General features: G+C 44.1%; 1 protein-coding gene and 1 long non-coding RNA gene across 4 annotated transcripts in view; one reads left to right on the top strand and one right to left on the bottom strand.

Moving 5' to 3' along the window:
- Positions 1–2,158: 2,158 nt before the first annotated feature.
- sin3aa (SIN3 transcription regulator family member Aa) lies at positions 2,159–21,923 on the bottom strand. 3 transcript variants are annotated; one of them, XM_008411187.3, is made up of 21 exons: positions 21,840–21,923; positions 16,271–16,490; positions 15,051–15,233; positions 14,835–14,941; positions 14,431–14,737; positions 14,108–14,356; positions 13,863–14,015; positions 12,003–12,158; positions 11,801–11,890; positions 11,250–11,368; positions 10,942–11,152; positions 10,006–10,122; positions 9,641–9,879; positions 9,336–9,519; positions 7,423–8,008; positions 6,969–7,138; positions 6,698–6,871; positions 5,852–5,944; positions 5,009–5,103; positions 4,143–4,335; positions 2,159–4,031 (listed from the first exon to the last, which is right to left on the bottom strand). In XM_008411187.3, exons 2-21 carry the CDS (start codon positions 16,457–16,459, stop codon positions 3,801–3,803), a joined length of 3,846 nt encoding a protein of 1,281 aa, XP_008409409.2. In that variant the 5' UTR covers positions 16,460–16,490; positions 21,840–21,923; the 3' UTR covers positions 2,159–3,800. The 3 variants fall into 3 exon arrangements, with proteins under 3 accessions (XP_008409409.2, XP_008409411.2, XP_008409410.2); XM_008411189.3 differs by lacking the exon at positions 21,840–21,923 and adding an exon at positions 18,835–19,149; XM_008411188.3 differs by lacking the exon at positions 21,840–21,923 and adding an exon at positions 16,579–17,351.
- LOC103465953 (uncharacterized) overlaps positions 17,981–23,244 on the top strand; it is a 44,112-nt gene continuing 38,848 nt past the window's right edge. The window contains exons 1-2 of the long non-coding RNA XR_001776690.2: positions 17,981–18,425; positions 18,515–18,659. This is a non-coding gene — a long non-coding RNA (uncharacterized LOC103465953). The remainder of the gene's footprint in view (positions 18,426–18,514; positions 18,660–23,244) is intronic.

Consider the following 23,244-nt stretch of genomic DNA (forward strand, 5'->3'; position numbering starts at 1 on the left):
TAATCATGTTATGGGGGTGGGGGGGGGTATCCAGCAGCACATTCTCATCATGAAGACAGATCAGCTTATAAAGCAGCATGAAGCAGAAATCCTCTCGGAAATAGAAAAAGATGTGGCAGGTAGAAAACGCATCGACAATTCAAGAGACACTGGGAAACATTGAGTCTCTGTGTTACTAAAAGCAACTGTCAATCAGTCTTGGTTTAAACCCAAAAACCTGAAAGTCCCATGACAAACACTTTACCTCTGATTGCTCTGGTAAAGCACAATGACGCACCATCTTTTGTCTTTTATATGCTGTGGCTCTCTTCAGCGACCGAATCTGAAAAATGCAACAAACAAGATTAACGGGAAATCTGCAGGGTCACTCTTAGGGTTAATTGCCTGGCGTTGCGAATGCCAAGGCCTTTTGAGCCGGACGGACAAAAAGCAAACTGTGTAGTTTTGACAATAGATTCACTCTCTGACTCAGAAGCTGCGGAAGTCCCGACATTGGGCAGCTGAAAGTTGTTAAAAGTCCAGAAGTGTGCACTCCAAGGAAGTAATCACGCAGAAGAGCTTTTTTGGGGGGTGAAGGGAGGGTAAAACCTCAATTTGAGGAAGTCACAGTTAGCGCTGCCAGTGGGAGGCCTGGAAGGCTCTGCTGTCAAGTGTCAGCCTTGCTCCTCATTAGGGTTTAGGCACCACAATGGGCCAACATGGCATGTTTGTGTGAATTTATCCAAACAAGCGTTTTGTCGTCAGTGTTAGATAGTAAATAGTCAATAAGCAATCTCTTCAAACCGCAGTGTGGTTTAACTCCTATAAGGTTTAGAGTGCATGGTCTATCTAGCAAAGGTTTTGAGTTGCTGGGGTTTCTATTCTTGGGACAATCGCAATCGTCCTCAATGTTGACAACGATCTCTCTCATTGGTGAATCAAAGGAAACAGTTTGGGAATGCCAACATATTCTCCAAGATCGACTGGCAGAAACAGTTGAAGAAAAATAAGGTGAGCAAGTCCAAGATGCAACGAGCCTGGTGTCTGTGTGGACAGTGTTAGAGCGCCCTCTGCAGGATTTAAATAGAATGACAGTCTTGGTAAAGATGGAAGACGGCTCATCAGTGAAACCACTGAATTTTAGCACCTTGTCTAAAATGATTTTTAAGACGTCTCACCTGTATCGCTTCATTAGACTATAAAGGCACTTACTAAAAAAGCATAAATTCCAGCTTGGACTATCACTTTAGAAGTGATCTGCTTTTTATTCTAGACTTTGCAGACGTTTATCAAACCTTTTACAGCAATATTTCCCACCTTAGTCAAAATGAAAGTCAGTGAGAAACTTCAGTTTAAATTGCTGCCGATTTTGGAAGACCATCCAACCGTCCGTCCGTCTGTCCATTTTCTGTACTCCCTTGTCCCTAGTGGGGTCAGAAGGGTTGCTGGTGCCCGTCTCCAGCGAACGTTTCTGGCGAGAGGCGGGGTCACCCTGGACAGGTCGCCAGTCTGTCGCAGGGCATTTGGAAGACCACACAACTTTATGATCCAAAATCTAAAGGTAGGGATTGATGAATTTGGGGGCATCTCAGCTTAAATTCAAGTAAATATTAATTGATTAGTCACAGTTTCAGGTTTTCCTGTATGCCTTGGTGTGTTGAATTTATCGAGTTTGACCTAAGACTCGTTGAGTCTGCATTTTGTATCCAGTCAACATCCAAATAACTTTTAATCCTTAAGCATAGATTCGACTTTTTATGCTGTAGACGGGTTGACCTGTCGTCTATCTGCAGAGGCATGGCGTTAAATTATCAGAATTTACAAAGTTGGCACTTTTAATGGACTTTCAATGCAACATTTAGAGCAACTTTGCATTAAAAGTGTAATTATTTACCGAATGACACTTCATGACTGTCATAAACATTCATAAAGACTTCTTTATATTCACGACAGGTGTTATGTCATGTTTATGACAGTGTCTTGTCAGTCTTATACACATCCCTTCAAATAAAGTGTTACCCAAAAAAGTGCTTTCATTTTCAATTGTGAATCACCAACAACAAGAATTGGAAAAGATTTAAAAATATCAGTAACTCAAAATTGGCCAAGAAAACCAAAACCATTGCTTGTAATGAAGTAGGGAACGACACAAAAACAATAAAAAAAATCTCCACAAGGGTTTTTCATAGGCTACAAATGTCATTTTTTATTATTACTTTAAATAAGGTCTAAATAAAGGGACTAAAGACATGCTCATGTGACTTCTTACATTATCAAAAATACGGTGCGGGTTGCAGAAAACGACCCGGAGAGAAGGAAGCGTGCCGAGGGGTTCGCTCTTTGAGATACGGCTCACCAGTAACCTTGGACGGCGTTGTCAAACGGAGGCAGTGATTTTTGACCGAACAGCTGTCTCGGTCAAGAGAACGAAACAAACAAGAAACAAAACAAAAACTGAAAAACCTGGATTCATTTGAACTTCCCTCTCCCCTCCAGATGTTCTTACGACAGAAATTAAAAAGCAAAGACGGAAAATAAAACACACAAAGGCAAGGGGGCAGAAAAGAAAAGAAAAAAAATCATAAGTGTTTCATTAACAACTCCCTTTGGTAAAAATGGTAATAAATGGGCTCGCATTTGTCCGTTTCATGTACATCCTAACTTTAGCCGTTAATCACTAAAGTCCACAGTAAGATTGGAAAGACTAGCACAACAACACGGATCCGTCATAAAAAGTCTGAGACTATTTACAGAGTATTTACAACACGAGCGGGACGAGGACAGTCCTCCCAGAATGAGTCGAGCGAGTGAGAGTGTGTGAGTTCAGTGAGTGAGCTGGTGTATTGGCAGAGGGCGTCTTTAAAAGGTCGACTTCCAGGGCGGCGAGGATCTTGTGTGTTAATAGAACTATATATAATATATATACACAACACATACACTGGAATACATGTCAGGATCTGACATTCACAAGCTATACAATTTTACAGTTGGAGGAACAAACAGTGTTGTGATTTCTTTTTTTTGTTTTTTACTTTTTGTTGTTTTTATTACATGAAACGAAACAGTGCTTTCCTGCGGTAACCCGACAGCACCGCGTAGGGCTCAGGCACAGTCTGTAATAATGCTGCCGTGTGTTTCGGAAAAAGAAACGTGAACCCCGACCAACCCTAACCCCCCCGAACCTCCCGCTTTTCACCCGGTGACGACGCGTGATCTGGATTCTGTCGTGAATGCGGGAATGTCGTGTCGGAATCAGACCCTCCAAATCCCTTCCTCCTTCTGGATAAGTGCACTTTGCTTCATCTCATTGTTTTTCCCATAAATAACGCCTCAGGTAGGAAGATGGGAGCTTCTGACTGGAGGGGCGGCTGGCATCGAGCCGAAGTGAAGCTCGGTTCGGAGGAAAGTCCAGAAAGCACCACTCGCCGTTTCACTCCCGCCTGTCGGAAACCAGCTCGAGGAAGAAAACGTTTGTGCCGTGGCTCTGAGTGCTGGTTGGAGCTCAGGAACGTGAGCACTCCTAAATTTTGGCACCAAAAGGCCCTGTGGGAAAAAAAAAGAAAAAAAAAAAAAAAAAAGAGCTGGGCCCAGCTAAAAACGCTGGTAAAACAACAATACAAACAGAAAAACCTGGCATCCTGCCGCCCTGGATGTAACACATGAGGGAGCGAATATCAGCGTTGCTCCCATGTTGGCCTTTAAAAATAATAAAAAAAAGAAAAATCACAATATTAATCCCTACCTCTACATTGTGGCCTCAGACCACACCTCCCCCCAGGAGTCCACCATGTCTCCTCCCCTACCACCCCCGTTGCCGTCGGCTACGGCGCCTTGCTCGGCGTGCCGTATTTCACGCGGTACTTGTTGATGTTCATGAAGTGGAGGACCTCCGGGTGACGCGTGGTGGAGCAGGGCAGCAGGCCGTCACGCCCTTCGCCCATGAGCCACTTGGTGGTGTCGGCGCCCATGTCGCGGGTGACATGCTCTTTGACCCAGGCGTCCACCCAGGCCTGGAAGCGCTTGTGCAGCCGCGTGCTCACCCTCTCGTGTGACTGAGGGGGGACAAACAGGAAGGGATGTAATATTTGTACGTCTTTTAAACAACACAGAGCAGCAAAGTCAGAGTTAGACTTTAACTTGGTGGAAAAAGTTTTGGTGAGTACCTGGTGAGCCCTCATCAGGGCGGTGCGTCGATACATGTAGTCCTCAGACTTAAAGACGTAGACCATTTTGTAGGAGTTTAGTTTGAACATGCACTCCATCTTCTCCTTTTCCATGGATTTCTTCCCTCCTTCGCAGGCCTCCTTGTCCATCTGCTCCCTGCCCTTCTGGTACTTCCGGATCCGTCTCAGGTTCCTGGTAGGGAGAGCGGGACAAAATGTCCTGAGGTTAATCGTGTCGGGACAAATTCGTCAACCTTAAATGAATCAAACAAGAACTCATATCTGAGTATCACATCTATCACAAACACAACATGCTAGCATAATCCGACATGATACTGAAAGCATTTAAGCAAGCATTAGCTTTTTAGCTAATTTTGACTTGAGCCAAAATTAGCTTACTTAAGTTTAAGTTAATTTGGCTTATGTTAGCTTACTTTAGCTAAAATTGCTAAGTATAGCTCTTGTGAGTCATAAATCATTAAGCTAACATTTCCTTTTTAGCTAATGTTGACCTAACATTTTGACCTAACTTACGTAATGTATTAAGCTAATGTTACAGAATGTGCTAGCAAAAGCCAACATTTAAGCATTTAAGCAAACATACGTTTGCTAATAATTTTGACTTGGATGAAAATTAGCGTACCGAATCGATTAAGTTAAAGTTACTAAGCATGTTAGCGTAAACCAACATGATAATGATAGCATTTGAGCTAACATTAGGCTTTTAACTTCTAATTTTGACTTGCGTCCTGAGGTTAATCGAGTTGGGACTTAAATGATTCTAACAAGGACTCACATTTGACTGTCACATCTGTCGCTAAGTGTCAGAAATTTGACACATGAGGAGGAAGAACAAAAGAGAGTACCTGGGTAGAAACACGGGCTTCTGGGCGAGGTGCTCCCTCAGCTCCGGAGTGGTGGAGTCCGGGTTTAGGTAACGTCCAACATAGTCAGACCAACGCTGCAAACACAAAACAACAGGGTTTGTTCACTTTTCCCACAGTAAAATTCAAGAACTTTTCAAGCATTTCCAAGCCTAGTTTTCCAAACTTTTCCAACACCACACTTTGGAGATTAAAGCAATACAAATTAACAACAACAAAAAAAGACTATTTCAATTCACTGTAACTTGAGATCATTTATTATCGTTATTAAAAATGTCTGAAATTTAACAAAAAAATCCCACAAATTCAATGACGTGGTTTAAAATATAAAATATAAGCCGCGCTTTTTTTCAGTTAAGTTATTGAGCCATTAGGAATAATAGATATCCATTAAATTGAAACAACCTGAAGAAATCTTGTGAAGGTAAATTGCCTTCCCGCTCAAATATTGTATAATTATTAAACACAAGAATATACAAAAAGCTACAAAAAAATATTCTCAATAAATTTTCTGTAGCTTAGCAAATGGAAATAATTTTGGAAATTGGAAACTGACCTAAAACAAGGAAAATTTTGTCTGATTTTATTAGGCGTATGAAAGTACCTTTTTCAACTGTAAATAACATTTTCCAAATTCAGTCTTTTAATAAAACGTTGGATTACACTTTATTCCAAAACTGCAGTGTGAAAATCAAGCACTTTACACAGAAATCGAGAACTCGCCAAGCCTTGGAGCCACCTGGGTGAAATTCAAACATTTTCAAGGATCTGAAGCAGACAGCTGAATGTTCAGAGCCAACATGCGTCAGGTGAGCGACCTCTGACCTCAGTCTCCAGGGGCTCGTCGGAGTTCTCCTCCTCCGTGTCGAGCAGCTCCACTGTCAGCTGCACTTGCCCTCTGCTTTTCAAAAACATCACCTGAGGGAGCGAGGGAGAGGAAGTCAAACCACTGAAAATAACCAAAAGTTGTAGATATTATCACAGGAAAAAAAAAAAAAAAAGTCGGTGAAGACTGGATGTTCCTCCCAGCAGTAACGCTCATCTAAACTCCATTTTTAATGGAGAAAAACAAAAATCACTTTATAAAAACAAAACCTAAAAATTTGGATCGCTTTAGTAAATAAATCAAACACCACTCCCAAGACACCTTGCAACCAGCTGCAACAGTGACTTTTTTTTTTTCTCAGTGTCTGAGCCAAATGAATAGTAGTTTGTACGCAGCAGAAGAAGTAGATTCTCTTCCATCTGTTACTTGCAGCAAGAGCTTGAAGGGATTGTATTTTTAAGGGTCAATGACTAAAGAACCTTAAAATACCAATTTAAAACAGTGTTAGACTCTCATGACTTCACTTTTGCTATTTAGATTATTTAGATTAAGTCATTTAGTGACTCTGCAAGTCAGACGGTGAACAGAACTGGGTGGAACTTGTGAAATTAAGGGATTATTTCATTTTTCAAGAGGCACAGAATGCCTTTTCACATACGCTAAAAATTGTTTGATGATCTAAAAATTTAAGTTTGACAGAAAAAAAAAAAGAAGCAAAACAAAAGTAGTATTTCCAGTATTTCTCAACTCAAGATAGGAAAATGAAAAGAATAATTATAAACAACAGGAAATAAAAAAAAATAAGACGACTAATGCCCTTTAATTTGGTAAAACTGAATGCTCACCTTGAAGCAGTTCTCATCAGACATGAGCTGCTCGGCTTTACGCTGGTAGGCCGCCTCGGCCGGGCTCCTCGACGGCTGCGCGGACGCGGCGCCCCCGGTGGCGCCGTTCCCGCTCTCGGCCAGGTACAGGTCAGTCACCTGGACGCAGATCTCGTCGCTCACTATGTGCTGCAGCTACAGAGGGAGGGGAAGAGGAAGTGAGGGGGGTTCAAGGAGGTCAGACTTGCAGCGCCAACAGAGAACGCGGATCTGAGCGAGCGGGGCCCGTTACCTGCCGGACGATGCTCTGGATGAGCTTGTCCATGGTGAAGGCGATGTAAGCGTGGATGGTGAACATTTCTCTCAGGGAGTCCTCGTACTGAGACGCCTCCATGTTCCCGTCAAGCAAATTTCGGACCATCTCCAGGAAGGCCGAGTAGTAATCCTCCACTTCGATGTCCACTGGAGAGCAGAGGCGTTATGAACGTTATGCTTTTCACAATTCTTACAGTACTGCGTTCTATCAAGTAAAACAAAATGATAAGAGTTCAAATCAAATTTTTGATTTGTATTTTAGCGATTAGCTTAGCTAACATGTATTCCTGTGGAAATTTAGACCGATGTCTTTAATAGTTTTATCAGAAATTTGAGGTCCTTTTCACTTTTCTAAAATGAAGCATGTTCAGTAACAAAAATCTAAAAAAAAAAAAAAAAACTCAGCGTGTTTATCTGTGAAGTTCACTCACTGGGTTCTTTGAGTCGCAGCTGGACGGCGGGGTTGTCGTTCTTCTCCTTCTTCAGCCCCAGCACCTCCCTCTCCCAGTCCCGCTCGCGGACGTCGTCGTCGATCTGCCGCTCCGCCTGCTCGTACAGCCTCAGCAGCCGCGAGCACAGCGTCTGGTGCAGCCGCAGGAAGATGTACCAGTTGTTGTTGACGAAGAAGAGGTTGTAAGCGTCATCCTCACACGAGCGCAGCCTCTGCGCCGCCGTGTTGCCGAACAGCAGCTTGGACTTGGAGGGGCTCCCGCTGCCCGGGACACCGTTGTGCTTCTTGGACGCGCCCGCCTCGTCCGGCTCGCCGTCCTCTTCCTCCTCCTCCTCCTCCTCCAGGTCCGACAGCTCGCCGCGCTGCGCGAACAGCATGTCGGGGATGAAGTGGTAGATAATCTGCTTGATCTTGTACTTGTCCTCCTTCTGAATGCTGGTCTGACGCTTCACGTGGTGGATGATGAGCGCCGCCGCGTCCTCCAGGATCTGGCTGTCCTCATACGCCAGCGTCAGGTGGGGGCCTGCGGGGGCCGTGGCGTTCTCCTCTGACACCTGCTCCTGCCGCTGGAAGTCAAGACGAAGCTTTACAGACATCAGATTCTCCCTACAGTGCAGCAGTTAACTGAGTATTTCAGCAAAATCTTTCATGTGCGGATGAACCTAACTTGGCCATTGACTTCCTGCGCTTTCTCCCATTCACTTTGATTACTCCGTTAAAATTTAAATCGGGCCAATCAGCAAACAGAAGAAGTTGTGGCGTTGATTTTCTGCGCTTTTATAATTCTAGTCTACCTGCAGTTTTAGAAATGGCAGTGGAGGAAGTGAACAAAGCCGTTCACTGTCTGCGTTAGCCACATTTCCATATATTGACTTGGTTGCTAACCAATTATCTTATCTTCACAATGCAGGCAATTTCCGGTTAGCTTCAGTGTCGAACTCACATTACATAAGTCACAGAAAACGTTAGAGATTGGATGACATTTAAAACCTCAACAGAGTCCACGACTCCAGGAAGCCCAGTCCTTCTGAACAAAGCAGCGCATAGCAAAAGGGGCTAACAAGAACCTAACACAGATGTTTCTAGGGGTTGTTTTCTAAAAAATTTTTTAAACTGCTAGCCACTTATAATTAGAGCCACAAGCCATTTTTCAAAATGGCCACCATAGTCATCAAGGAAAACATTCTTTGCACTAAATTTGGTAATGTTTATCACAGCTTAATATTTTCCTACATAACTGGATCCACAGAAATTATGTTTACTGATAGTTTTTCTAAACTATTTTTCAAGATGGTCACAAAATATTTGCAATAAATTAGCAAATTAGATTAAAGTGTTTGGTGTCATATCATAGCCTATATCAGAGGTTCCCAAACTGTGGGGCGCGCCCCCTATGGGGGCGGCGTGCCATTGCAGTGGGGGTGCGGGAAGCCGTCTGGATGAAAAAAAAACAAACAAAAAAAAACATGAACGCTGTATGCGCTCGGTTTTTACCTTAGAATGGCCAACTCTGTTATTCCACTGTCAATTTGATACAGTAGGGGCTTCCGCACTTCCCATATCTGTGGCCTCTGTCACTTTTATCAGCAGTTAAAACTGTTTAATCCGTTGTTAACATGTCGCAACCTGCTTTTCCGAGCCACCTATAAACGCAACATGAGCGCTACGACGCTAGCGCTGGGATTACACCTGTGCGGAAGTGAAGGAGATCTGCTGCTGCTGTGCAGAGCTACGCAGGTTTGTTAAAATCATGGAAGCAAACCAGCAAAACGCAAAGAACTTTTCGCAATTTTTCATGCTTGTATCCACATTTGAAAGCTTTTCACAGTAATATCCTGCACCATCATAAACCCTGGAGATCAACAAGAAAGACGAAACGCGTAAATTCGTTACCTCATCATAGATGCTTTCGATTTCATTCAGCAAAGACTTGGATCGAAGCACTTTGGTGTCGTTCTGTTTGAAGTTGATGCCTTGGTGGTCCAGAGACTTGAGGTAATACTTCTCATTCTGCTCCCTCCAGATCTTGTTGAAGCCTCGCTGGGCTTCCCGCCACTCCTCTTCCTTTGTCTTTAACCTGGCCGCAAACAGAAGACGAAGTCAAGCAAAAACTCCGCAACCCCCGGAGGCGTCTTTTAAGGTTGAAACCCTGAACTATCGAATCTGACAAAACAGGAAGTCTTTAGTTCAGCAGATACCTTTTCAGCACGATGGGAACAGAAACGGCCGGGTTCTTCTTCAGGCCGTCTAGGATGTCGGGAGCTTTGTCTCCGTATATCCTCTGGATGGCCTTGCGGTGGATGACTTCCGAGGAGCCGCCCAGCGTGTTGTCCAGCCGAAACTTGGCCTGCTCCTCGGCGGACATGCGGGACAGCTTCCGCTGCACCGTCTCCAGCACTCTGATGGTGGCCAGGTTGGTCTCGAGGACCACATCCAGCTATGTCGAGACGAGAACTGTTAAAAACCTGTCCGCTCATGACGGACAGTGAGAAACCAAACCAAAAATGCTCGCTGCGGGAATAAAAACCATGTAGAAGAAACAGCTGAGAATGTTCCTGCTCACCTCGAAGCGTTCGTCCTCACACCTGTAGATGTGCTCCTCGTACTGAGTTTTCTTGGAGCTGACGAACGTGGAGTCCTCGGACCACGAGGGAAAGGAGACCCAGGTGTCGTTCAGGACCTGGACGAGGGGCAGGAAAGACTCAAACAATGTCCACAGACGGGACGGAAACGAAGTATTTCGCTCCAACTGCATATTTCAAACTTGAGACCAAAAGTGACGTTTGAACTGCATTGCATTCTAAACAATAAAATGTTGGGTTTTTTAAAATTAAAAATAGGAACTGAATTGTTTTTACTAGCATTTTTCTCTTCCATATATTCTTTTACTAGCTTAAGTAGCTAAGACAAAATTGTAAAAAAAAAAAATTTTGATTAATAATTTAAAAATATTTGGTTTTATTTTTAATTTGATTTAGTTCAAAAAGTGGATCCTTAATAACCAGGGACAATAATTATGTAAAAAAAAAAACATATGATACCACTTAACTCTCTACTTTTTTTTTTCATATATATATATATATATATATATATATATATATATATATATATATATAAAAAGGTAGAACATAAAGTTTTATCACAAGAAAAATACCCGGTTTTCATATAAATGTTTAAAGTTTTCTATTAACAAACTTAGATCAAATTTGCAAAGGTTAAAAAGCTTTTGTGGGTGTAGAAAAAAACGTATTTTGCTGCCGCAAGAGCAATTGTTGCACAAGTAGCGCAAGTCCTGCTTACTAGCGTATATTATTTATTGCGAGTACAAAATGCTAAAAACAAAGAAAAGAGTTTAAAATGTCTCCTTTACCATCAACCATCAGTAACTGACTTCTAGTTCTGTTTGGTGACTCTCTAAACATTCTTAGGAATCCAATGTCATTGATCTTTTAATTCAACCGTAACAGAAATGAAAGGTACGACTCTTAACGTGCCTCACCTCCTTACAAAGCGGAGTTCTGCCGGTGCACTTGGGTTGCTGGTAGCTTTTGGGCAAAGCTCTGTAGCTGGAACCCAGCCTCTTACAGGAAGCGTAATCGATCTCCATAGCGATGCCCTCGGTGGCGCGTTCCTTGGGGTACGTCTCAATGTGGGACATTTCGCGATAGCCCAGGAAGTTTTTGAACCAGTTGAACAGCTCTGGAAATTTCCTGTGAATCAGAATTAGGCAAAAAAAAAAAAAAGCACAAACACTAAGAGACAAGTGTTATTTAAATAGTTTTTAGATTACATGACGGGGTTACGTACCCCAAAAAGGGCAGCACCAGCTGCACCAGTTCAGCCCTGGAGATCACCTCTTGGTTAAAGATGATCAGGCAGCGTAAGAAGCTGTCGTAAGCCTCGGCACTCCGCAAGGCTTTGCGGACCTACGTAGGATGATGTCAGGGGTTATAATGTGCAGACACGCAAGTGTGACTGTCCAAAAACAGAAAACTCCCAGTGTTTTCAATCAGTTTACCCTTAATGATACCTTTAACTTCTTTGGAGAGTAGAAAAATTAGGGATGCACCAATTCTGATTTTGTCCTATACTGAATTTTTTGTCTGAAAAGTCACTAAATAAAGCAACAAAGTTGCTAAGACGTTAACAGTTGAGTGACTATTCTTAACTATGCAGTCATCCGTGTCTTGTGGCTGAGCAAAACGGGACAGTGTTTGATATTTAGGCCTATACGGAGGTAGATAATATCGGTGGATAAGTAAATATAGTCTGTTGATCTTCCAAAATTAAGAAATTTAGGGAGAATTTGTAGGGGCAATCCACTGTTTCATTTTCAAACAACAATAAGCCAAACTCACCTTTTCAAAGAACAGAGACTCTGTGCCGACTCCGTGTTTGCTGGGATCTGCCACTGGAGAGTCCTTCAGATTCAGTAACTTGGGCTTTTTCTGCAGAGAGAACAAATACACATATAGGAAGGCCCATTAACAATAAACCAGAGATGAAGGCGAAAACAAAAACAGAGAAGGGATAAAGCTTCAGCGGAATGTGTGTGCAAACCTTGACGGGCGGCATGGGCCCCGGAGTCGGGTGGCGTCGGATCTGACAGCCGTTCTGATTGGGCCTCTGTTTGTTGTTGAGCACCACCTTTTTGGTGGTGAGACCGTGGTCGTTCTTTACGGACTCGGCCTTCTCTGCGTTGGTCTTACTTAGCATCTGGTGGGAAAGACAACAGTGACTGAGATACGTCTCACGCCATTTGTTAGAGAAAGTTGTGGCCTAAGAAGTAAGGTTAGGTTGCTCTGTTCAACCTGTCATCTAAAATTGGAAAGACTCCAAACCTACCAAGATGTACCCTGACAGGCTGGACAAGAAGAACCTTAACCAGAAGAACTTCAGAGTAACTTTTTGGAGGAGCTCCAAAGAGCCACAGCTCTAACTGGAGAAGCTGCTGGTGAGTAATGAAGTGGATCACATTTCTAATCGTCCCTGGTAATTCCTCTGTTTCAGAGAAACGTGGCTGCAGAATTTGCCTCCTGGTTGTAGAACAGTGGACCAGCCCTACACCCTCAGCAGTTTCCTGGAGAGTGGACAGGAGTTCGCCCAACCAGTCTGCGGGTCTTTTGTCAATGGACAAGGCGTTCAATTGCGTCGCTCTAGGAGTCCCGTTGGGGGTACTTCGGGAATATGGAGCACCAGACCCTTGATATGGGCTGTCAGGTCCCAGAATGACCAATTTAACAGCTTTTTTCACATTGCTGGGGGTAAATCAGGCTTGTTTCTGATCAGAGACGGACTCTATCAATGTTGCCCTTTGTCACAGATTCTGCTCCTTCTAGGCACAGTCAAGGTATTGAGGGGATCTGTTTTGTTGGCCTAAAAATTGGGTCTCTGGTTTTTGCAGACAATGCGGACCTGTCGGCTTCAGGAAAGTGATCTCCAGCTTTTACTGGAGAAGTTCTTGGCCAAGACCAAAGTCTTGAGTTGGAACAGCTAGAGTACCCTTTCCGGGCTTCAGACAAATTCATGCCCCAAGTCGAGGAGTCTAAGTAATCCCACCAATCAAGGACAACTTGATAGGTATATTGATACTGCGTCTGCAGTGACGCAAGCGCTGCAGTGGTCTGTCGTTGTGACGAGAGAGCTAAGCCAAATGGCGATGCTTTTCATTTACCGGTCGATCTACGTTCCTCTCTCATCATCACGAGTTCTGGGTAATGACCGAAAGAAGGAGATTGTGGATACAAGCGCTCCCAATGAGTTTTCTCCGCAGGGTGTCTCGGCTCAGAGTTAGAGACATGGTGAGAAACTTAGAGGAGCCAGTTGAAGTGGCTCAGGTATCTGGCTAAGAAGCCTCCCTGGTGAGATATTCTGATTCCTAAGGGTAATTTAGAAATACCATTTAACCTAATAAACATCTAATAGTCATGTTCTTGGATGGGTCTCCAAGAACCCATCCAAGGGTTCTTGGAGAATGCATGTTCTCCATTCACTGTATGGAGAACATGCAGACTCCGTACAACAACATCCCAAGCTCAGCTATAAGCAGGATGTGGGCTATGAGTCCAGCGTGGACCAACTTGCTCCAAGGCAACAATTCTACAACTCAACTCAACAACAACAGGCCACTGTGCATTCACTGGAAGACTAAACGAGAGACCCACAGTTCAAAGAAAGATATAGGAATTCAAAGGTTGCCTCAAGTCAAATAGTGCACACGGCAAACATGTGGAAGAAGGTGGTCTTGTCAGATGGGACTGACCAGCTGACAAATTCACATTACCATGAACTTTGTTGACTTTTCTTCACCAAAACACAAACAAAAAAGAAGGGGGCTAACGTCAAACACACACCATACTTTCAAATAAAACACACTGATGTTTGAGATTATGAAGCAGAAACAATGTGAAAAAATCTTACTGCCGAACTATTGGCATCAGGGAGAAACTGTCCAAACTCCGATAGCAGATCCTCCTGGTTCTTGAAGAGCCTGGCCACCTGAGCATAGACCTCCTGCTCTGTCAGAGCTGGCGTATAGTTACCTCCAGCCTCTTTAGCATTACGCTGCTCCTTCTATGGTGCAGAAACAAACAAAAAGTTACATTTTGAAACAACTTGGATTAATTAGATAACACATCAAGTTTTCTGCTTTCATCCAGACAGACCTGGTATGTGTGGAGAATCTCCAGAAAGGCTTTATAGATGTCCGGCTGGCCCTGGAAGCGGTTCTTGATCTTGTTGACGTAGTTGATGGCGTGGTTGAACTCCACGGGCTGGTTGTTCTGCATAGGCGGGCCAGCGGGGGTCCCACCGAGGGCTGGGTGGAGTTGCACGGGTGGAGAGCGGGGGGAGGTGTACGCGGGGATGGATGGATTGGTCTGGCTGGTTGGTGTCAGCGCCTGTGGCTGAGGCGGCTAAAACAGAAAAAGTGCTACGTTAAAATGCGACGCATGCACCCAACAATGCCGTAGAGTTCCCTCCACCTCACCTTGCTCATCTTGGCGGGGGATGGCTGCGTCAGAAGAGGCGGAGCGGCTGCGGCGGCAGTGGTTGTCGCAGCAATTGGGAGCTGGGGCGGATGCTGGGTGGCTGCTCCCGTTATGGGGATGTTCTGGACCGAGATGCCGTGCGGCGTTATGTGGTGGATCTGACCTGGTGTCGTTACATTTACCAGGTCGTTGGTCTGGACCTCTATCTTGTAGCCCGGGGGGAGGAAAGTGTTGAACCCCATGATGAGGTCGGGGTGACCTTTGAACAGCTGCGACACCCTGCTGATGACCCCGGGAGTATCGATGCTGATGAACACAAACATACAACGCAGTGGTGATGAGTTTAGGAGCTGGAGTAAACTACTGTTACTTGATTTGTGAGACCTACATCTGGCTGTCTCACCTTTGCGACTTGAACTCTTTCATTATATCTAAAAAGTCATTGTAGACCTGAGGCTGGTTCCCAAACTGGAGCTTCACTTGATCCAAATATGACAAAGCGTCTTCCACCTAACAGACATGGAGGACAAGGCAGACATGATCATATACACGTTCTACAGATGCAACACTCTTGATTGACGACTAAGAGAATCAGAGGCAGACGCTTGGACTCACTTACCTTAAGCCTCTGGAATTGCTGGTGACCTTGTGCTGAGGATGGAGGGGCCGCTGTGTGCCCGTGCCCCGACATCACAGAGGGCACGTGGGACTGAACGGCGGGGCTGTGATGGTGGGGCCCAGTGTGGACCGCCGGACTCGGGACGTGACTGTGACTGCCGCTGTTCTGGGCCACGGTAGGGACCTGAGGAAGGAGAGATACTTTTAATAAGAAGGGTTTCGCTGAACAGAGTGAGGACACAGTATTTCACTGACTTACTACTTATTATTTACACCCCATGAAATTATCCATATGTTACAACCATAATGTTCTAATTCATGGCACAGCCCCAAGTTTCCATGAACATTACTATAATTATAACTATTAGGTAGAGCAACACAAAGTAGTGCGTAACTGGAAAGTCATCCACCTAATGCCAAGTTCACACGACAAGATTTCTATGTTAATTTTTGTTCCAATTTCCCCATTGAACAATCTTAGGATAACCTGATTAGAGAGATTGGTCTTAAGGTAATCTTGTGTGACATTCCTCCCGTGTGTGAAAGCGATCTAAAATTGGGGATATTCAATTGTCTTAGCCCAATATCACATGTGGTGTGACACACGAGAACGTAGTCTCTCGACTGTGACGGTTAGCCAATCAGAAAGCGAGGTGAGGGGAACATGGAGGGGTATCCAAAATACACAGAAGACAAAACAACTACCATGGTGTAACAGAAAGCAGAAGTTGTAAATGTCCTTGGATTGTTTTTCTCTGCTAAACATAGCTCACAAACTATCACCATTGCTTTTTCCCAGTTGGCCATGTTTGTTTCTCTGAAATCACGTTTGGTCTCGAGAGGTTTTACAAGAATCGGTGAATAAAATTGTTTCGTGTACGGTGTGTTGCTCCACAAAAGAAAAGTTGGTGGAGACACAACTGCAAATGACATGCAGGTATAATTGCAGTGAAATGTGGTTCTGCAAAGTACTGACTCAAGAAGGCTGCATAAAAGTGCACCCCACACTTTTCAGATTTTTTTCTTTGTAGCAATTTTGCAAACCATGCATGTTTCTCATAGAAACGTTTATGTGATGTGTTCACATAAAATCCCAGTGAAATACACTGCAGTTTGTTGGCTCCAATATGACTAAATGTATTAAAATTAAAGATAGAATAACTTTGCAAAGTACCATAGATGACAATTTTTTTAGAGCCTTATGAGCTAAATTTTTGTTACCTGGTATCCCTGGGGGACGGAGTACTGGACGCCAGCTGTGGGCTGCATGTTGTCGGTCACGGCTTCATACACGGCTGGAGCAGCAGGGGCGGGGGCCAGGATGCGATGCTGGAAAGGCTCCGGGTTGCCAGCGAGCCTCCGCTGCTGCGACGCAAAAACCGTGTCCTGATCCTCCAGACGGCGCTTCATTATGAACTCATGCTTGTGAGAGCTGCGAGACCTGGGAATGCAGGGACAGCTGGAAGGTCAGCTTTCTCAGTCGAGCCGTCAAACCCCTGCATTGAATTGATCTAGTCTCTTCTAATTACCTTATGCCTTTGGTTTTTACCTCTACTGTAAATTTACGAAGAAGACGCACGGAGTGGCAACAATTCGGCAGATTTGCCAAAGTGGAAAATGACTAAAAATCGCCTGAGACCGAAGAAATCTTTTCAGACATCCAAAGCATTTAGCAACAAGATCAAGCTGGGAGTCAATATCGAGGGCTGTATTGATTTATTATCAAGTGATCATGCATGCCTGACTTTGTTATTGCACAAACTTACACAGAACAATAATGTGGCCTGCGTTATGAAATAGTTTTAAAGAGACAGCTCAGACTTTTTGATGTGAGGTTCAAGTAAAACGTCACAAGCAGACATGTTCAGTAAAGTGACTCACTAAATAGCACCTTACTGGTCATAGCGACTCCTTACACCAGAGCCACATTCATACACTGATACACAGGTCAGTGTTAAGTGTCTTGCCCCTGAACACATCAACATGTGGCAAAACATATGGAATCAAACCCACAACCTTAGGACTGCAAGACAACTACACTTACCACTGCTGCACAGTTGGGTTAACTCCATATTAGTTGGTTCAGGAGGCTAAAGCTAACAAATAGCCTCTGGAGCCAACTAATCTGGATTTTTACTAAATAAAGACATCAAAAGATTTATCTACTGCCAGTAACTTATTAACTCAGTATAGTTAGGCATACAAGGTGTGATGAGATTCTTACAGTATTCAATTAAAAATTAAAAACAAATGTGTATAATGGGACCTCATCGCTTTTATTCAGAACAAGTAAATATTTTTTTCGTGCTGCTGCTAAAATGAGGGTTATAATTAGAGGGAAACATGTAGCAAAAAAAATAAAAAATAAATATTAGGTATACATTTGAAACACCAACTTTTTACAACCTTGGTCAACTTTGGTACAGGTAATAATGCTATGGCTACTGTTAACCTTTTAACAGAAGGTCACCTAAAAAGTTCTGAATTAAGTGTGTGGTCACATTTTATTTAAATGTTCTGATGTTTTTGTGGGTTTGTATAAATCGGTCACCTTCGACCCACTGTAGCTGCTTGTGTATAAATACGTAGCAGTACTGTGTCTAATTTAGCAAGAAAAATTGTTTAATGCGGAAAATGTAAACAGCTGTATAATTTAGACTAGATAAAAGTGTATCTACCTACATTTCAGATAACTTTTTTAGCCTATATCTGTTCGAGAGTTTAATGTTAAAGCTGTAATTTCCTTTTAATTATAGTCTAATGCAACCCTGTAACAGAAAAGCAACAGCGTGTACATTTACTTTCGTTCAAATAGCATGTACTGAATGTGCAGCTCGCGCTCTCCATAGCCAATGAAAACACGAGAAGCCTACGTCAGCGACGCAACAAACAGGTGCTGTGGAAACGTGGGAGTCCGTCTGCCATTCACAACTTCCTCTAGACACCAGCAGCTTCTGTTCACTTGAATGAACGGCTTTTTATAATGTCGAAGCTTCGCGAATTATAATAAAGCGTTTCAAAACACCCAAGTCAAAGTGACACAGAGACAACACTGACGCGAAGCTTCGGAGCTAGCCGCTTTCTGTCCAGCGGTTGAGCTCCGCTGAGCCGTTCACGGTCGCACTGAAAGCAGCCGCGGAATGCTAAGCTAATGCATTTGGGAGCGTCAACGACTCCACTCGTAATGGCATTTTCGTCGCCCTTGAATGCTGCTGTCACTGTTACATCGCAACGCTAGACAAAACCAATTCAGCGTCACGTTTACATGGCCTAGCAAACACAAGCGCCGACCTCAAGTTACCAGCTCGATGCTCTCCACACGCCCGCCATTTAGCGTGGCGAAGAAGTTCGGGAAATTACACACTATTTCTATCAGGTAAGCAAAAAACTGACCGAGCCCATCAACAGTCTCATAGAATACTCATGTTAAAGCATATTATACAGTTTATTTTTATGACTTTCCAGGAAATGTGTCTTCTCGCCTGTGGTACCGAGCCGCCAGCTAGCTGCTAGCTAATGTAAACAACATGGGTAGCCCGAAGAGAAGAGCGTCCTGGGCTCGGAGGGAAACGCATGCAGATAACCGTTAGCGATCAGTCTGGTTTACACGGTAAATGTTTAAAATACGTCAGTAATTAACAACCGGATTTATATACGGCACGTTTTAGGTTAATCTCTGATAGAGTGACATGCATGGAGATGCGGATGATCCCGTTTGGTGTTCTTAAACCTTCAGCTAACTAGCTGGCTCCATTAGCTTACTGAATGAATACAGTTGAACTCACCACTCTCCCAAACAGCGCTCAGAAGTTTGCAGGCGATTATATGACGATCCGTTATATTTTGACCCACCACCGCACCTCTGGTTTAAAAACACAAGAGTGTGAAAAGCAACTTGTCGGCGGCGTGTGACTTTAAAATAAACAATTCGGGCAGTGAGCAGCAAAGTGAAAAATCTCCCCGAGAGGAAAACAATCTCCGTTCGGTTAGCTAGAGAGGTGGGCGGGGCTGTCGGACGAAACCCCGCGCCAGAATACACGCGATTGGTCGGTTCATTCAGAGGAGCCACAAGAGGGGCGTGGCCTCTGTTAATGTTTTGAATTTGAGCTGTCAATCAGAAATTTATGGCACAGTTACCAAACACACCCCTCTGGACTTGACGTGCAGAGGCTAAGTTGAGTAAATCTGACAGGTTCGCAGTGTTTATCTTTGAAATAAACTGCAAAAAACATTTTGTGGTGTAAATGTACTCTTTTTATACATAATTTTAGAATTTTAAAAAAGCAATTATGCTATAGCATCAGTCTTTTTAATATATTTTCCTAAGACGTGATGTTGATATAGGTTTATTTTGTTGGTTTTGGCATTTTTGTATGAATACCTGAGTATGCTAACCTTTTTCAGCAATTTAATAAAAAGAGGTAAACACCTCTTACATTGATTAATTACTTACAGAGTTACTTATTGCATGTGTCTGTCTGTTCATTTTTATGATTGTAGCTTACCCTAAATAAATAAATACACACCCATACAGTTTTTCAGAAATAGATGCTTCTTAAAAGTATGGTCATGTTGGGTGCTGTGATGGTGCAAGGGTAAAGCGTGACCCATTTGTGGAGGCCCCAGTCCTTGATGACTTCGAGTCCCAGCCCAGTGACCTTTGCTGCATGTCTCCCCCCTCCCTTAAAATCTACCTTCCTGTCTGACCACTCTCAAGTAAAGGTTGCTAGTGGTGATAAAACCTTTTTTAAAGTAAAAAAAAAAAACAGTATGGTCACCCATTTGTCTTCACAAGATCACAGTGTTTCGGTAAAGTTGGGTCTTTGGCCAATCTTACGCCGTGTGTTCCCCATGGTCTCTGAAGCAGGTATTGACCGTTTTGGTAATGCGGGCAGTTGCTAGATCATCTTACAAAGTGATGACTAATCTAGCAACTTCATACTGAATCTCTAGCTAGCTTATCTCTCACTCAAGGGAACTTGATTTCCCACTTCAAATCCAAAAATATACTTTTATTTAAACCACCACCAGGTAAAACACTTTTGATGTCTCTGGGTCAGCCATTGGATTCACATGGGGAGTGATACAGCTGTAACACATGTCCTGGATATGTATGTGAGTGGTGGCTCATAAAGCATTGATTCCAAACCTTGTGGTTCACTCCCCTGAATGGAGTGCGTTTCATAATCCTCTCAAGGCTGCAGTCACCCGGCATGCTTCCACTAAGCTTTTTGCACAGCACCCTGATCAGTCAGTGATGAAAGGTGTCCATGACTGACTGTTGGATTATGTTAAATGCTAAACACAGAGGCCCAAATTTAGGTCTTAGGCAGAAATGGCGCATGTTTCCAGATAAGATGAAAAATGACAACTTCAGACACATTTTACTTTCATGTGTCTTTCAACCCATTCGATACCAGGTTTTGTCTTTTGTGTTTCAGCAGCCTTTATTTTGACAATCCAGTCGCAACCCTACAATTTCCCATTCGGATCCATCAGGTGATCTTTCCTTCCATCAACGTTACGGACTACTTCCTGGACTCAAATGACACATGACTATGTAAAGAACGGGGGTCTATTCCTTCTGCACGATCAGGCTCCGCCCATTTCATATCCTAAAGCCAATCGCTGCGTGGTAAACGTCACAACAAGTACCCTCCTACAAAAGGTGGAACTTCCAAAATAAACCATCGCCCACGACAGGCGGAGCTCCAGTAGTACTAGCCCGGGATTCCTTCTACCCGTCCAGGCTGGGGGAGTCAGAAGCAGCCGTCCGTCGGCTGCACCAGACGCTCACCAACTCTCATCCACACCGAAAACAGCACAAAACACCTGGGGCAAACTCTTCAGGTGCAAAGAATAAACGAGTATATGTCGACTGCTGTGCATTGTTTGTCTTTACAAGTTTGTGCAGAGAGGCATGTAACAAAAACGCACTGCGGGCTGCGGAAACACCCCCCCACCAACACGGAGCAAGCGGCAGCCCCGCGCCGTGTGCGTCGGCCGACTTTTCTGCACTCCAAACAAAAGGATCCACGATGTTAAAGCCGCCCATTCTGCCTCTAGAATCCGTTCCCCCCATTTCACATCCACCTTCCCACAGTGGACGCAGAGAACGGGGGATGGGGGCGGGGGGTGGGCTCGGCGGCGAGCACCGAATGTTTTCTGGGCGACATGAGCCGATCAATTTGCCCTTACTGAACAATGCCAAAGTCAAACGGAACGGGAACTGCTGCGCCGTCGCCGCCGCCGCACGGACACAACGGCGCGTGACGAAGACATTCGCCATTCCCCCCGTCGCGCGACATGAGCAAACCCCGTTCCTCTGTCCCGCAGGGGGAGGACCGACGCGTTATATTCTTTGTTTACCGCGATTCGCCGGGGTTAAAATGTCTATGCTGCCTCACCACAACAACTCCCTCCCTTCTCCTCCTCCGTCTCCCCCACCCCTCCCCACCTACACCGATCCATTCGGAAGCGATCCGTCCGCTCACAAACGCTGCAGACAGGGGGACGCCTCGGACGGTCACCGTACACCCCGCCACCCCAACCCCACCTCTGGAGATTGTTTACCAGCCGACATAATGCTGCAGATTTACCCCCGCTCTCTACCACGTTATGTTTTCCGAGCCTTCTAGAACAGATAAAAGCCGCGCGATACAATTCATTTACGAGCAACAAAAGAGGCGCCTCGCGACAAATAACCGCTTTCGGATCCTCGTTCGTCGTCGCTCAGCGGTTCGAGCATTGCTAGTTTTAATAGCGTTAAGTTTAAACAGCTGTTACATACCCAGGAAAAAGGCTCCTTTACTCCGGAATTGTGTTTGTAACAGAATAGTTGGAGACGCCCCCCTCTGCTGGCATTGGCGCGTAGCGCGAGACGCGTCACTTTGTTTTGAATATCGCCCGCTAAAAGCGAGGCACCGCCACCGTCCACTGTAGTCTGAGACACAGTGGATGATGTCGGCTCTTTGTTTTCACCTCACCTTCAGCAGGCCATCTGTTAAGAGATTGATTACAGCTTAAAATATGTGACGGACAAACATTTAGTTTAGTATTACATGAATAACAATAGACCGCAGTTCAGTTTGTTTAAATAGCGACATTTCAATCTAAATGTCGTTACAAGACCAATCTCCGAAAATGTACAACTGAAAACCCAGGAGCGAGGGCGGCTAAGTACTTTCTGAGGTGTATGCAGACACATAGGCTCACCTCTCCATGGATCAACAGCTGTTAAATTCAGGAAATGCAGACTTGGAATAATTTTTCCGCCATCGTTTTGGCGCCCCCTGAGGCATGGCACCCCTATGCAAAGCAAATGGTGCATACCAACTTTTGGGGACTGGTTGAAACCAGATATTTACGCACAAAGTCCTTTTTCCTTAATGACATTAAATCAGACAAAACATTCCCTTATCACGACATTAGCAGAACTAAAACTGAAATTGCTGTTTCTTTACGTATATTTTTGTGACTCTCTTTAATTTTCTCTATTCCCTTATATGTCTTTGTTTGTCAAATATTGTAGGTACCTTTTTATAACTAGAATGATTTTCTGGATGTTTCTTGTGGCAGGTAGGTAGGTAGGTAGGCTAACATTGCGCAGCCATTAATCTTCAGCTCTGGCCACAATTTTCTTTTGGTGCTTGGTTAAAGGTTTCAGGAACGCTTTGTTGTCTTATGTTTGACTTAGCTGTTTTTAAGATGCTTCCCAACTAATATGGTTCTATGCTTAGGGTCATTGCCCATTTAGAAAACCTCTTTACATCCAGAGTTTCTGGTCGACATCTTTAGATTTTGCATCAATATATCCATGTGATGTCCCTTTCTCATCATGCAGCAAAAACACCCCGAACTTTGATGCTGGCACCCTCATATTTTACTGTAGGCATGATGTTCTCAGGTTTCCTACAACTGTGATGTTTTTTTTTTTTTTTTTGCCAGCCACTTCAGTTTTATCACCAGACCATCCTTCAGCTCCTCTGCATTTTTGGTTCTGGTGTCTCTCATCTTCCTCTTGACCATACTCCATAGATAAAGTACCAGCAGAGGTACCAGAGGACCACAACCTCTACCACAAAATCACAGCGTAGAAAGAATGCATCTCACCTCAGTGCCACGGTGTTTTACCAGGACTACCCTTCAGTTCGTTTCTGCAGCGTTCTTCTTTGTTTTTGTGGTTTGCCACACCT

Source organism: Poecilia reticulata, chromosome 6 (genome assembly GCF_904066995.2).
Source record: "Poecilia reticulata chromosome 6, P_reticulata-male-v2, whole genome shotgun sequence".
Lineage (NCBI taxonomy): Eukaryota > Metazoa > Chordata > Actinopteri > Cyprinodontiformes > Poeciliidae > Poecilia > Poecilia reticulata.